At 38.3% G+C, this 14,554-nt stretch overlaps 1 protein-coding gene and 2 long non-coding RNA genes across 3 annotated transcripts in view; all 3 read right to left on the reverse strand.

Annotated features, from left to right (window-relative positions):
* Positions 1 to 4,258: 4,258 nt before the first annotated feature.
* LOC124186079 lies at positions 4,259 to 6,988 on the reverse strand. The gene is made up of 3 exons (XR_006871545.1): positions 6,745 to 6,988; positions 4,850 to 4,884; positions 4,259 to 4,413 (listed from the first exon to the last, which is right to left on the reverse strand). It is a non-coding gene; the product is annotated as an uncharacterized LOC124186079 (long non-coding RNA).
* Positions 4,966 to 5,585, reverse strand: LOC124186080. The gene is made up of 2 exons (XR_006871546.1): positions 5,553 to 5,585; positions 4,966 to 5,200 (listed from the first exon to the last, which is right to left on the reverse strand). It is a non-coding gene; the product is annotated as an uncharacterized LOC124186080 (long non-coding RNA).
* Positions 6,989 to 8,686: 1,698 nt separating the features above from the next.
* The window catches only part of LOC124187051 (probable serine/threonine-protein kinase kinX), a 64,225-nt gene continuing 58,357 nt past the window's right edge, over positions 8,687 to 14,554 (reverse strand). The window contains exons 2-4 of the mRNA XM_046579298.1: positions 13,042 to 13,954; positions 10,461 to 12,500; positions 8,687 to 8,911 (exon numbers count right to left, since the gene is read on the reverse strand). Coding sequence (XP_046435254.1) covers positions 8,687 to 8,911; positions 10,461 to 12,500; positions 13,042 to 13,341 — 2,565 coding nt within the window. The 5' untranslated portion in view covers positions 13,342 to 13,954. The remainder of the gene's footprint in view (positions 8,912 to 10,460; positions 12,501 to 13,041; positions 13,955 to 14,554) is intronic.

The raw sequence follows: 14,554 nt of genomic DNA on the forward strand, positions 1-14,554 counted from the left end.
TGCGTAGTCATCACAATACTTCTTTCTCTACTTCACTAGCAATGAAAGCAATTTGTGGTTATCTTTCTTCAATGTACCATTGCACATACATACATACATTGAAAACAAAGAAGTGCTCCATGGAAATTCGAAAAATGATGATTTTTCAAAAATTATTTTAAACACGTACAGGTACATGTATGCTTGCATTGAATGCACATACCTGGTTATTTTTTATTAATCAAAATTATTGGTGACCCTATCGTCACATTGGAGTGTATAAAAGGTTTTTGCCATTGACAAAATTTTATTTATCCATTGTTACGAATATTATTATTGTTGCTGATCGAGCGATATTTTGTTTAAGATAGTATAATAATAATTATAATAATAATTATATTGTTAATAATTTTTATAGTCGTTAGAATAGATCGTTATTTATTTATAAGTTATAATATGAATAATAATAATAATTTTTTTTAAACTTAGTCTTTTAATATGTAAGAAATTTTTATGCATGTTAGTGGTGTATATTAGAAATCCTCGACGAAGGGTTTCTGGTGTATGTACATATACATATTGTATTTTTTTTTATCGGCAAGTAAGTATTTAGATCAGATTTTTCAAGATCATTCAAAATCTCAATTAATCGAGAGTAATAAAGAAGCGAAAAAATGCAGTTTCAGGATGCATATAATAATGCATTATTATAAATTATCATAGAATTTGTGGTACCTTGTCTCTCACAAATTTTTAATACTTTATTTACTTAATATACCTTGGCAGGTTACTGAAGTAGATTAATATTTTGCAACTTTTCTTACAATTGTCGTATGATATAGCAACGTGAGAAGAAGAAAAAAAAAACAAACAAAAAAAAAAAAAAAAAAACCAACAAGAAAAACAAATAAGAAGAAAAAAATATTATAATATGACTATCTTTATTAAGAAGTGCCAAAAGTGTATCTATTATTGCTAAATTAAGTCGTGCACTTTGAGATGTCAATTTACTATAGTAACTTTGACTGAGATACAGTGCCCCATCCCATATGAGCATAAAAATGATGAGTAAAAAAAAAAAAAATTAAAAAAATTGAAAAACATAAAAACACGTCTTTGTTAGATGTATAAAAGACAGTTCAATATATAAAAAAATTATGACCGTTCTCTGTGTAGTACTTAAATATTTAGAATTACGGTATTTCCATCAAGGAATAAATCAAAGAAATGAATCATTCAGGTTTTCTTATTTCATCCATATTTTTCAGAATAAGCGCAAAATAACGTCGATTAATATGAATAAATACACATTATATTCACAATATTGTAACAATAATATTAATAACAACTCACTTCAATCCATTAATCTTTCAAATGATACAATGTTGTTTCGTTATAAAATAAATCGACATTCTCTGCAATAATCTATTAGTCATAATAAAAATCTTTTTTTAAAACACGCTACTTTCGGTTCAAAATTTTTTTGTTCAAAAAATTTTCAATCCTTGGTGCTATAATTTTTTATTTCACGCGTTTTTTTTAACGGTTTATCAATCAATGCGCATAATTACACGCACAATCAATTAAATTTTGCGGAAAATTTTTTTATATCGTATGTATGTGTAAAAAAAAAAAAAAAAAATTTCGAACGATAGTAAAGTTAAAACTGTTGTACTAGCATTTGTTATTTCATTTTCAAAGAATTGTTAATATCTGTAAATAGAAAGTGTTTATTGTGGTTAATAACTATTAGTAATAATGAAATATGTATAATGTTGTATATGTATTATACTATAATTATGAATAATTATTGTGAACACCATTTCTCAAGACATCGATTTTTGATAAATAAATCTATTTCAGTCACACCAAATCAAGTGTATCACGTAGAGACATCATTAGGAATATGATGTCATGCATAATACGTGTAAACACAGTTCTCATCATTTTCATCATAGCATCCTTCGGTATTCAAAAAGTCTTCTACAGATTTTAAATATGCGTACGTACAATATTCCAAGTCATCTACATTGTCTAATTGTAAGATCTGTTGACTCTACTAATACGCTATTTGCATTGCAGAAAGACGATGTAACTATTTACTATAGTTAATATACATGTATATATATATGCATGCTTTTTGTCATAAGTCTAACAATAATTAAAAAAAAAAAAGATATGTTACTATCAATATGTAATTGAGGAAGGCTGATGTGAGGTGACGAAGACGAGACGTGGTTTTCGGAAATCTCTCAGAGCGTGTTATTAAAATTTGTCGGTAACGTCGAAATCATTACCAAATACTGAAATTTATAAAAGCTTTTTTGGCTGTAACTCTTGCTCCATTGCTCGCAGTATATTTGGAATATGCGCTATTGATTCCTCTCGAAAAATTACGTCGATATAGTGCATCAAAGAATTGTTTCCAGCACTTTTGAAAGTCGTCAAAATTTTTACTAAAAGTTTAAAGGGGTTTGATGGTTTGATGGTTTATTGAGATCTTTCCCATGGCAATGTTGGGAAATAACAAGAAAGGTATACAAAGTTGAGCTATATTCAGAGTCTCAAATCCAAAATCTTAACCTAGTTTGATATCTAGTGTAAAGAGGAGCACAGAATAAAGACAGAGAACTACGACATAGACAGGAGTAGAAATATAGAGATAGAAGGATGCAAAAATTGGAAGAGTGAAAGACGGCAAAGACGATGTTAGAAAATAAAACAAATGGAATAAAAAATAGATTAAAGTAGAAACATAGAAACGTTAGCCTTACTTTTTTTCCTAGCTCAAAATCGGTTGACTCAATCGATTCGAATGATTCTGTTTTGATTAATTCAATCCTCAGAAACGCAGAAAGCGCACCAAAAGGAGCGTAGAACCAACGGCAGAGAAATTACGAAGACCAGACCAGCAGCCGAGAAATGGCAAAAGTCTTTCGTTTTTTGGCTATAAGTCTTGATCCGTTGTTTACAGCGTAAAAATGACCTCGATATAGTGCATCAAAGATATGATTCACCTATTCCTTGAAATCGGTTAAGCTTCGCCTGAAAAAAACCAGTCTTACAGCCTTACGAGTTCTTGCGATTATCAGAAGCTGGAAACTTTTTGTTTTAGAATTGTTCATCAGGACTTTTGTCCAGTAATTGGACCCTCAGGAATATGACCAAGGCATCCAAACGAGCGTAGGACCAACAGCAGGGGAATTACGAACGAAATCTTGGATTTTTCGTGGTAACTCTTGATACGTTGTTCGCAGTGTATTCTATATTCATATCTTTGGTATTGTTTATTGTTCAGAAGAAAGGCTCTGGACGCACCGCAATATTTCCAGTATAGACAATGCGGTAATAAGCGTATTAAAATGCATAAGTATACACGAGTTCACGATTCAGGAATAATGAGAATGAATCAGATTACTTTCTTGCCTCGAAAAAATGCTACCGTTATATTCGATTTTCTTCTCGATTCTTCGTTTCTCCATTTGTTTACACACTTTCAAATAACAATTCTATATTTTTCAATTCTTTGGATAAAAACGTAACTGAGAACCACTGCTTCAACCACGTGGTTTAGACTAGCGGCATTTTGCCGTTGCGTCGATACCCATTTTCATGAGTGTCTTTTTGTTGGAATGTACGTTGACTTAAGAATATAAAGACGAATATCCCTGCGTAAATTTTTGCGTCCAGTTTTCGGCGGGCAAGTTGGCCCAGGTGGGCCTGGGAGCGTCGGAGGGTTCTTCTCTATCGACTCTACCTAACGGGCTCTCACCGTCATTCCTAGCAGCCAAAGTAGAGTCGGTATGGAAGCTTGAGATTGAGTCGGCACAAAGTGAGTCCGTAAGACTATTTGTCGACTGCGACTTAGAAATGTTCATGAGCTCGATGATCCCCATGAGGAGACACGTAACCGCGCCCACCGCCAACCACCCCAACTACCACCGAGCACCTCCAACCAACGTCAACCACTTCCACCCACCTCCATCCTCTTCGTCCACCTCGTCGCCGTCTTCTTCCTCCTCCTGCCCCCGCCTCCCTCCCCCCCCCCCCCCCGTCCTCCTCGTCGTCATCATCATCCTCGACCACCACCGATCATCTCCAACCCCCACCAAACACTTCCTGCCCCCGCCAACCTCCGCCTAACCCCGCCTGCCACCTTCTGCAACCTTCAAACACATCCTACCACCCCCTGCCGCCTCCTACCTCCACCTACCTCCCCAACACCTTAACACCTTACACCCCAACACTACACCAACCCAACACCCCAACACCACAACACTACACTATCCCAACATCCCAGACTACCTTACCACCTCCAATCACCTGCGACTACCTCCATCCTTCTTGTCCACCTCATCCTTCTCCCCCCTCCTCCTCCTTGTCCTCCTTTTCATTCTCGACCACCGCCGTGTACCTCCTACCACCGCCAACTACCTCTAACGACCTCCCACTAGTTCAAATCACCTTCAGCTACTGCCAACCACTGCCAACCACTGCCGACGACCTCCAACAACCACCGATAACCACCTCGGGCTATACCTTGAACAGTAATACATAGTTTCAGTATAAGAACACTTCAAAAATATTGTGTAAGGATTAATATAATTAATAATATAATAAATTTTACTAGCGCATTTATAGCTACTGAATTTGTGCTTGGGCGAAAGATGAATTGAAATAATTTATTGTAAACATGATAGGTTTGAAAAATTTTTAATACAGTATAATTGCAATTGCCATTAAATATTATAAAAATGTTGTATTCACCGTGCACAAATCCTCGTCCTCCTCCTCCTCCTCCTAGTCCTTTTCCTCGTCCACCTCGATCACCCGCAACTACCCCTAACCACCTCCGGCCACCTGCAACCACCTCCAACAACCACCGCTTCCCACCTCGGGTTATACCTTGAATAGTAATAAATGTTTTCAGTATTACAACATATCAAAAATATTGTGTAAGGATTAATACAATTTTTTTATTGACAAATTTTACCAAGAAGATTATGAGAAAATTATGAAAAATTGTAGAAATTTTATTAACGCACTGACAGCTACTGAATTTGGGCTTGCGCGAAAAATGAATTGAAATAATCTATGGTAAACATGAAACAGGAACCCCGGAGCGCTTGTCCTGGAAGTCGAACTCCACCAGGTAGCGAACCTGGAGCGCAGGAACCACGGAGCGCTTGTCTTGAAAGTCAAGTTCCACTAGGTAGCGTACCTTGAGCGCAGAAACCACGGAGCGCTTGGTCAAAAGTCATCACATTAAGAACTTGGACAGCCAGAACTACGGAGTGCTGTTCCTAGATGTCAAGATCCACCAGGTGGAGAACCTGAATAGCCAGATCTACGGAAAATTAGTCCTAAAGGTCAAAAGTCACCAGGTCAAGGACCTGGATAGCAAGAACTACGGAGCGCCTGTTCTGGACGTCGAGTTTTACCACGTAGTGGACCCGGAGCGCAGAAACTACGGAGCACTTGTCCTGGAAGTTGAGTTTCACCAGGTAGTGGACCCGGAGCGCGGAAACTACGGAGCGCTTGTCCCTGAAGTCGAGTTGCATCAGGAAGCGGACCCGGAGCGCAGGATCCAGGAGGTAGAGAACCCGGTACTCGAAATCTGCGGAACGTGATTCTTATCCGTCCGCTCTACTGCGTGGTGGTTTCCAGACTGAGGAATTCGGCTAGCAGATTTTCAAGCAGATCGATGACGTCAAGAGAAAAAAAAATTTGGGTGACGTCACTTTCTGAACATCAGAACATCCAAACTTTGGTTTCGAACTTTAATACTGTGTGTGATGATGTATGATGTATGATGATATGATATGATATGATATGATGTATAATGATTTTGGTTTTCACATTTCATACAAGAAATACGCACTTCATCCTTCCTGCCGATTCCAGACGCAAGCGGCCAAACCCTTCGATAGTCAGTCGTTGACTAGAGATATATTTTTCAGTTAACGGGTCAGCTAATAACGCTGCCGTTCTGCGACAGTTGGATGATAAAAAATCTTGCTCGTACCTTTCAAATGTGTGTTAAAATACACTTGAAATTTTAAGAAGCTTCATTCTTTCTGTCCCTATCACCTTATTAGGTCTTTAAATCACTGCACTACGTTAAATACTGTCTCATATACGGAGCATCCATTTCATCTCGATCAAAATTAGCGCATCCGTGATGTATTACAGTTACTCTGAATTTTTTTCCATCCGAACAATTTTCGAAAAAAAATTCTGCTTCTCTGCCCAACGTAGATACTTCACTTGCGACTAGCTAAAGCAGCGTCTCGATTCTATGCTTACGAAAATTCAAGATCGAGAGAATAAATGAAAAGTTTTTGGAATAATTCTGAATACTTATGTTATGGAATACATCGAGCGCGTGTGGAATAGAATCCCATTTCCAAGTGAATAATTCTTCTCCTTTCATATTATAGCCGTATTATTGTAGATAATCTAGTTTGTCTCCTGGAAAATTATAAAATTTATAGTATGCATCACGTATTAATCCTAAATGTATCATATATATCAATATCGTACATGGACCGCATATACATATATACATTTTGGTGTTTGCATCACTATTACATTTGATCTATTATTATTTGTAATCTGTGTATACATGCTTCTCTCGGGTACCTATACTTTAATTAAATTACTGTTTTGCTACGAATTTTGGAAGAATTTTATTCTCATTAAAAATTTCTTGTATCGCCGACAAGTCGGTAAGCACGCACAGGTTAAGTACTGGCTTGGGCTTACCATTGCGAAGACTGTGTTACTCGGAAGGTGAATGCAGCCAGCATCACGTCAAAATCGGTAACTCTCTGAGTTTCCGCAATAAGTTCTCAACTCTACCGTTGGAACATCTCAGGAGGCGCAAGCGTACGACGATTTTCGGTTGTCACATCAAAGCCCATTAGGGCAACAGTCTTTATATTCTTCAGTCAACGGAATGTAGCAAACATTAGTAATAGATCGCATATTTGAATTAAAGTGTAACAATATGGCGGACGGCGTAAGTGACGTATGCAACTCTGTCTTTAATTCCGTTTTTGGTATCATGCATGCAATAAAGTTATGAGTAAAATTGACTCGGGTGAATATCTGTTTTTTGTCCTCATGGTATATTCCATCCGCTAAAAATATTAACACTTTTTACCGCCGACGGCGTGGCGCTTCCGCGTCAATTTGACGCCCGTAAAATCCAGCATTGGGCGACTGACTAATGCTAAGTGCTTCACATGGTCTTGGCTACAAAATTCGTCTTCATTTTGTATCGAAAACCATGTAATTTTTCGGTTAGGGCGAAAAAGTTAAACAGTTAACGACTGTTTAATAGTTACCACCACTGGAATTTTTACTTGGTGTAGTAGACTGGAGTTAATATTTACATAGTATTGGATTTTCGTAAATCAAATGTTCAGAACTAATAGCCAGAAAACCCCAAGGGAATTGACATGAATTTGGCAAAATTTTGTACTCTTCGACTATGCTGGATTCATGCATTCACTATGCGATGTCATCAAAGGTCGATGTTCGTGCCAATCGGATCAGAAGACGCATGCATGTTGAATGGTTAACGAGAATAAATATACCGGGTGGGCCAAAAAAACTGAACAGATTTAAAACATGAATGAAATCCAAACCCGTCGACCGATTTTCCGACACTTTTTTTACTTGAAATTGGAAGATTAAACCTATAGTTTTGCGTTTGAAAATCCGAAATTCCCACTAACAACATACACCTACTACTAGATATTTTTTTCTAATGATGCTACAGAGAAGAGTTGAATGTTCCGCGATGCAGCCCTTCTTCCATGAGTGATTTCACGGGGATTCGTGATGTAATACGTCCTTGACACTAATCATACTGTCGTGCAGAAGAATATCGTATGTACTACGACGAAACGGTGAAAGCCTTCTCGGATTTCCATGCAAGCCGGTCATATCAAGCTGTAGGTTATATTTTAGGTTATGTATTTTTTTTATAATCGTAATAGTAGATATCAAACAGTCAATGTAGTGATTTGGGAGAGTTTGGCAACGTTTTATTCGTAATTGAATGAGTACTGCTATGAGTTGTCTATGGAGGGTAAAGGTAAGGAGAAGTATCTGATATGGATTTTTCATCGAAAAGTGTCCACCAAAAAGCAGTAGTCGTTCAACAAGTTACCACAAATGGCGCTCTTAAATAATAAGGGAAACAATCTGATCGGCGTTTAGCAATCAGGGTTCAATCGAGTTTAATCTGATTAACGCTGTGTGGACCTTTTGCTGCAGCAGCGCCATCTTAGTTTCCCTCTACTTTACGGACACTTTATATACACGGAGATAGTCCTTCTTACCTTTGCCATTCATAGAGTTGTAACAACATAATTTCAGTTTGGCAATTGACACGTTTGATTTTGATACCTCATTCTTCAGTTTGAATAACTTCGCTCCCCTGCTTTGCAGACGAAAGATTTAATTATTTTTCCCATACGCAGCCGATCACAGCAGGATAAGTTTTCATAATCTGTTCGTACAATGATTTGGCTTTTTGTTCAAAAATAAATCTTATTCGAATGTATATTGCTTGTATTATTTTAATTCTGTCTCTGTATATCGGTTTATTTCATACATAGATATGTATAGTTGAGCTGATGCGACTTATACAGTATAAGGTATAATAGTCTTAATGTTTAAATAGTAAAAGTCTAAACTAGGAGCTGCGAAGAACAGCACGCTTGACACGTTTAAATCTGGCAAGCCCCCCGCCAGGATCACTTTGCAGGCCGCCGAAGGCTTCTCGATATTCGGACGCCAGTCGAGGGCTCAATTCCTGTGAGCTGCCCACCAAAGATGCCACGGAATCAGACTTTGTTTCGTCAATCATGTTTACCGAGTGCCGCTTATCTCTTTCCATCACGTTCTTTCTTGACGTGATCTGTATCCATTGGTGAAAAAAGTATGATACTTTAGCCATATACTACGAGTATTAAAATATCACAACTATATCAATGAATTTTATTAAAGAATACGAGTACTGAGGTCTTTGAAAGTCGCTTGAACCGAACGTACAAACTGTATGAAGAAAGTTGTATTATTACGTGTAATACGATAGTGATGTGATCAATCACGCCATGCTTTCACATTAAAATCATTTTAACAGCGTGCAGATTTAAAATTTCAAATTTTTAGTGTCAGATTAATATGACCTCAAACTCGAACCAAATACTTTTCCCACCAATTTTTCGTTCGCTAAATTGTGTAATTCAGATGCTGGAAGATGATTAATGATGTATACCAGATATTGCATGCCCTGAACTGTATCACATCTTTGAAAATGATCGTCTCGAAATAGCTACCCAGGAACAGTCATTTAAATAAATCTTTTAGTCAATATGATACTATATGAATTCATTGACAGTTGCAAAATTCACGCGAAAACTATGTTATTTTGGTCTCTATGGATGAAGTGATTATCATCTTATACAGTCAAATGGATGTTCGGGTATAAATGTCAGGTTAAAATGTTCACAGATGAATTTTTGTTTTATATTTATCGTTACTTCGCTACGCCCCGAGTAATATTCCCATTGCATTAAATGTATCCACGTGGGGTGGTTATTCAGGTTAGAGCAATGCAAAAATTTGAAGAACTCGTGCGATGGAATCCCAACATGGAATACTGAAGTCGCTTGACATCGACATTTTACATTTTTGCCGCAGATGTAGAATGCGATGACTTCCCGTGTTTGCACCACCAAGAATTTGACTTTGATAAGTATTTTTATATTCAGGACAAAAAATTATTCAATGACATCACCTACGCTGTTTACTCTCGTTTTATTTATGGTAATCCCGTGAAAAGATGAGTAGATCTAGATTGTCCTGATTGAAGCCACCAGATATGATTGGATCTAAATTTTGTCTTTATCGACAATCTGATTTAAACATCATAGGTACATAAGAAAATGGATTGTTGAAGTTAGCAGAATACGAGGTTATATTTGCTTAATTTTAACCTGATATTGTAAAATTTCATACAAGATGTCAAACGGTTCAGATATAATTATATCGCGTCGGATAAATGCATCCCTGTTGTTGAAACTCTATCCGCTTAGAGTTGCTGTTTGAATCTGTACTTCTTTCCACGAAGACAAGGAAATTTTCTGGTTACAGCTGCTTCGTGATTCATCTTAACGACTTTTATCACTGATTTCACGTCAGTGTCAGATTTCAAAGTCAGAATGACTTTTATCACCCCTGTCGTCGATGATACAAGTCACAGAATCAGGCCCGTGGTCTGATCAGATCCAACTATTACTATAATTGCATCCGCCATTATTGCAATATGTATAGATAGGTCTGACAACATATCTAACCAGATCCAAGCAATCTACAATTATATTTAACTAGGTCCAATTGGATTGGTCCAGGTTTGATGTACCAATTTGATCCAGTCATTTTTCCCCCAGATATATACTATTTACCCGTGATGATTGCATCTGATTTGACTTCGCCTTCGCTTGCCGTCTGGCAAGAGCTCCACCTCCATGAAGTCGAACTGGTTGCTCATCTTCGTCAATTTCACCGCGCTTGCGCCGCATCCGAAAGTCAGTTTGCTCATCCTCGCCACCAGTGAAAAGGAACTCAGATGGGCTTTCATTTCTGGCTTCGTCACCACGGTACTGGGCACGAATAGCGTAGGGTTCGGCGTAGCTTGATCTGTCCTCTGCAAGGTGCGGACTTCCGTCCTCGAAGCTGTCATCATCAAACTCACTTCCTTCGTCAATCTCGTCGTCGTCCTGTGGTCTGTATCCAAGGAAGGCGACTCCGCTTTCAGGAATAACTGCGCTAGCACGTCTGCGCCGCGCAAACCGTTCTGGACTACGTTTGAGTCTATTATTAACAGCAGAAGAAGTGTCCTCGAGTAAACTCTGGTCCAATGATACACCTGGTGGCAGTTCATCATCGATATTAGCCTGTGCTTGTTCGGGTATGATTATCGGATTCCTGATTTCTCGGTTGTTCGTTCTTGATGATATTTGCGGCTCACTCTTGACGAGGTAAACTTGGCGTGGGACGATGCTTTTTTTGATTGGGAATCTCGACATTTTGGAAGCGTCCTCGTCAGTTGCGCCGTAAGTTGGCGCAGACCGTTTGCGTATGCTTTCGTGGCGCAGCTTAGCCTTCACAAGGACGTCGGGATCCAGGGTTTCGACACCTTCGATAGCACGCAATTGTCTTTCATCTGCGGTGCTCGAGCGTTTTACTCTTTTTAAAATATGTCGTTTAGCCTTTTGGTGTGGCCTTCGAATCCCGTCGATGATTGATCGTTTTGAAACACTTTTCCGCTCGCTTGGTGCATCTAAACTTTGATTATTCTCAACCTCGTCCTCTTCATCCTCGCTCTGCATTGCATCATACTTTGCATTGTTCACTTCGATTTCGCGTATTTTTTGCTTCTCTTCTACACCCCGTTTGATTTCTTCTTTTATTGAGTCTATCCTCTGTTGGATCTGTTGCTCGACTCTTTTCTCGTAATCAGTGTCCAGGTCATCATTAGCGAAGTTTTTAGATTCCTTCTTCATATCATCACTAAAAGAGTCCCCGGTTCTTTTCGCATCCCAGTCCACGCTTGCGTCGGATTTTGTATCAACATTCATCGATTCTTGTTTTAAGCTTTCATTTGTTTCTTCCCGGCCTTTCAGAGTGTCTTCTTGTGCTTCGTGGCTGGAACTCGATGATACCGCGACTGAATTTTCATCTGTTTCCCGTTTCAAATTATCAAGAGATTCCTCACCCAGGTTTCCAAGACGCTCCAGAGGTCTTTTTGCATCGTCGCTCAGGTTAGTTGTGTCATTTTTTTCAGAACTACCTCCATTGGCTTCGGTGTCGTGTCTCTTCACCCGGCTATCGGATTTTTCGGCCTTTTCTGAAAGTGACGTTTCTGGTCTAATCTTTGCGCCCTGGACGTTAGAATCATCCGTTTCGTCGGTATCCCCGTACGGTTCGTCTTGATCATCGACACCCTCGTATTCTTCTTCTAAGACTTCTGCTTCTCTTTTATCGACTTCTTGATTATAAAAATCATCATCTTCCGCTGAATTCTGAGGGAGATCAACTTTTTCAGACTCTTCACTGTTCTGCGAAACTTCCGGTGCATTTTCTTTGTAGCCAATCGGTGCTTCTAAGTCTTCATCATCACCCGTTTCTTCATACTCTGTAGATTTTTGTTCAAGGTCGGCTTCATCCCCGAGGTTTTTGCTGTCAAACTCCGACTCGTGCAATTTTGCGTCATCTTTTACAGCAGAATAACCACCTTTGTCGTGTACGAGGCCTCTCACCTTTGCAAGAGAGCTCCGAGTCATGAGATCACTCTGCTTAATTGCCCTGGATTTCGGCTTCATTGTTTTCATTGAATAGGAATTTCTCTTCCCTTCCTTTTTACTGGACTTTACTTTATCCTCCTCCCTGGATTGCGACAATTCCGAAGATGTGGTTTGTTGCTTGCGAAGATCTCTCTTATCCTTACAAAGGACAAAATCGAGAAGTTAAGGGAAATAAAATGAGTTATCCTTTATGAAATTTATACCGAGAAAAAGCTGTGAAAGTTCACAGGTTGAGCATCTAACTACACATGCGCAAGTATTGTCATGTTTTCACGCAGGTTAGTCTCCTCAAGTTTAAGCTGCCAAACAAGTGTTATGGAGTTTATATAAGTGATGCAAATTTTTTCAGGCCCAGGAGATCTCTAATAATGATTATAGTAATTTGGGAAGGCGTGGCAAGCCTTCATTTTCAATTGGGTGATGACTGATGACTTGCTTCGAGTCATTACAACAACGTAGTTTCAAATGGCAATTTGAAGTAGAAGAATTTGACATCTCGTGCTACATGTCGATTGGTTGGCTCCCTTTGTTTCGCAGGTAAAAGTTTTGCCGCGGTATTATCTCGCGATCCAAAAGATTTTATACGCAGTCACTTACTCAGTATACAAGTTTCTGTTAATTTTCACAGTCTTCTCTCGGTATGCAATTGTAAATGGTATAGTTATGCCAATTAATGTACCTGATCAGCACGATCTCCCGAACCATCGAATTTCGCGGGAGAATTCCTTTTCAGATCCCCTTTGTCGTTTAACAGCTTTCCAGCATTGCCATCAATTGGATGATTGGCCTTCTTGAATCGTTGCTTTCCGGAAATCAGCCCTGCCTTGCGGGAAGGATTTGACGACCCACCAAGAGGGACGGCACTCCCCGCGTCTCGAATTGCCCGCTTTCGACGAATCGGTACTGCGTTAACATTGCTAATGTCTTGCTTGTTGGTTAGCTGACCATATTCAATGTTTTGATCCGTTTCATCGCTCATCCGTCTCGTGTTTTCTTTTAGTTTCAAGTTATGGTAGACCTGACTGCCAGAGGAGCTTCAAACGAATTTAATATTACAAGTATCATCGGAATGATTTAAGGTATCGTTATTTGATTACGAACTTTTATTGTACACCGCGTTAGTATCGTTACTGGAATACAGTACAAGTAAATGTGAAATTTACGTTCATATCAAAGATTAAATTGATAAAATGTTCAAGATTAAACATCTCAAGAATTACAAATCGACATTTTCTTGAGACGGCTTCAGTTATTAAAAAGGAACTACACTGGAGTGAAACGTTGATGTACGTTTTTGAATGTCATTTACTAATAATCGATCTGCTAATGTTTTCTTGAAGTCCAGTAAAATCTAAAATTAATATTCTGTGATCAATTTCTCAGGACCATATTTACCTGGTGGCTGAATCCAATGTGTGAGTTAGACAGCTAGCTGATTGAGATAATATTGACAGGGCACAGAAATACAGGTAGTTAAGCAGTACTTCTTTTCTCATAATAGGCGTTGTGATTGTACCATCACCAAGTATTATAATCCCACCTGCAGAGATGTTGGAAGGTCTCACGAATGGGATTACCGATTTAGGTTGCGTCTTCAAGTTATTGAACAAACATAATTATTTATTTTCCAACGCATTTCAGGAATAAATATTAAACACAAAACAATAGCTGGCTAGCTATAGGAAACAACACAGATTTCACGTACACGTGACGATCGGAGATATTTCTCCTACGTATCTCGTTTACACTCGATTTAGTTCAATTCTTACTCACGCATGCTGTGTATGTGAAAAGGTGAAAGATGCACCTAGAAATGCAAGTCAACCATTTCATAACCAGATAAATTTTCAGAACTGCACAACCAGAAGAATTCACTAAGAGAATTTCATGGAAAGTAGAATCAATAATGAGAAATATGATACCATCAGATATGGAGATCTCGAATCTATGGATTTCAGAAAGCCTTCAAATTTGAAGGGTTGTTTCATAGATTTTTGTGGGGATTTATAGGGACCCTATGTACCGGACAATTTTCGCTTACGCTATACGATGATGAGGTAAGTGGTGATGGTAATAATAATCATAGTAGTCTTACTCAAGTAATAAAAGCATTTTTATTTTATGAAAGTACAACTGTGTAAATAAATCAAATATCATGTATCTACGATACGGATAAAATAAATTACGCCAAA

The sequence above is a fragment of the Neodiprion fabricii genome, chromosome 7, assembly GCF_021155785.1.
Source record: "Neodiprion fabricii isolate iyNeoFabr1 chromosome 7, iyNeoFabr1.1, whole genome shotgun sequence".
NCBI classification, from domain to species: Eukaryota; Metazoa; Arthropoda; class Insecta; order Hymenoptera; family Diprionidae; genus Neodiprion; species Neodiprion fabricii.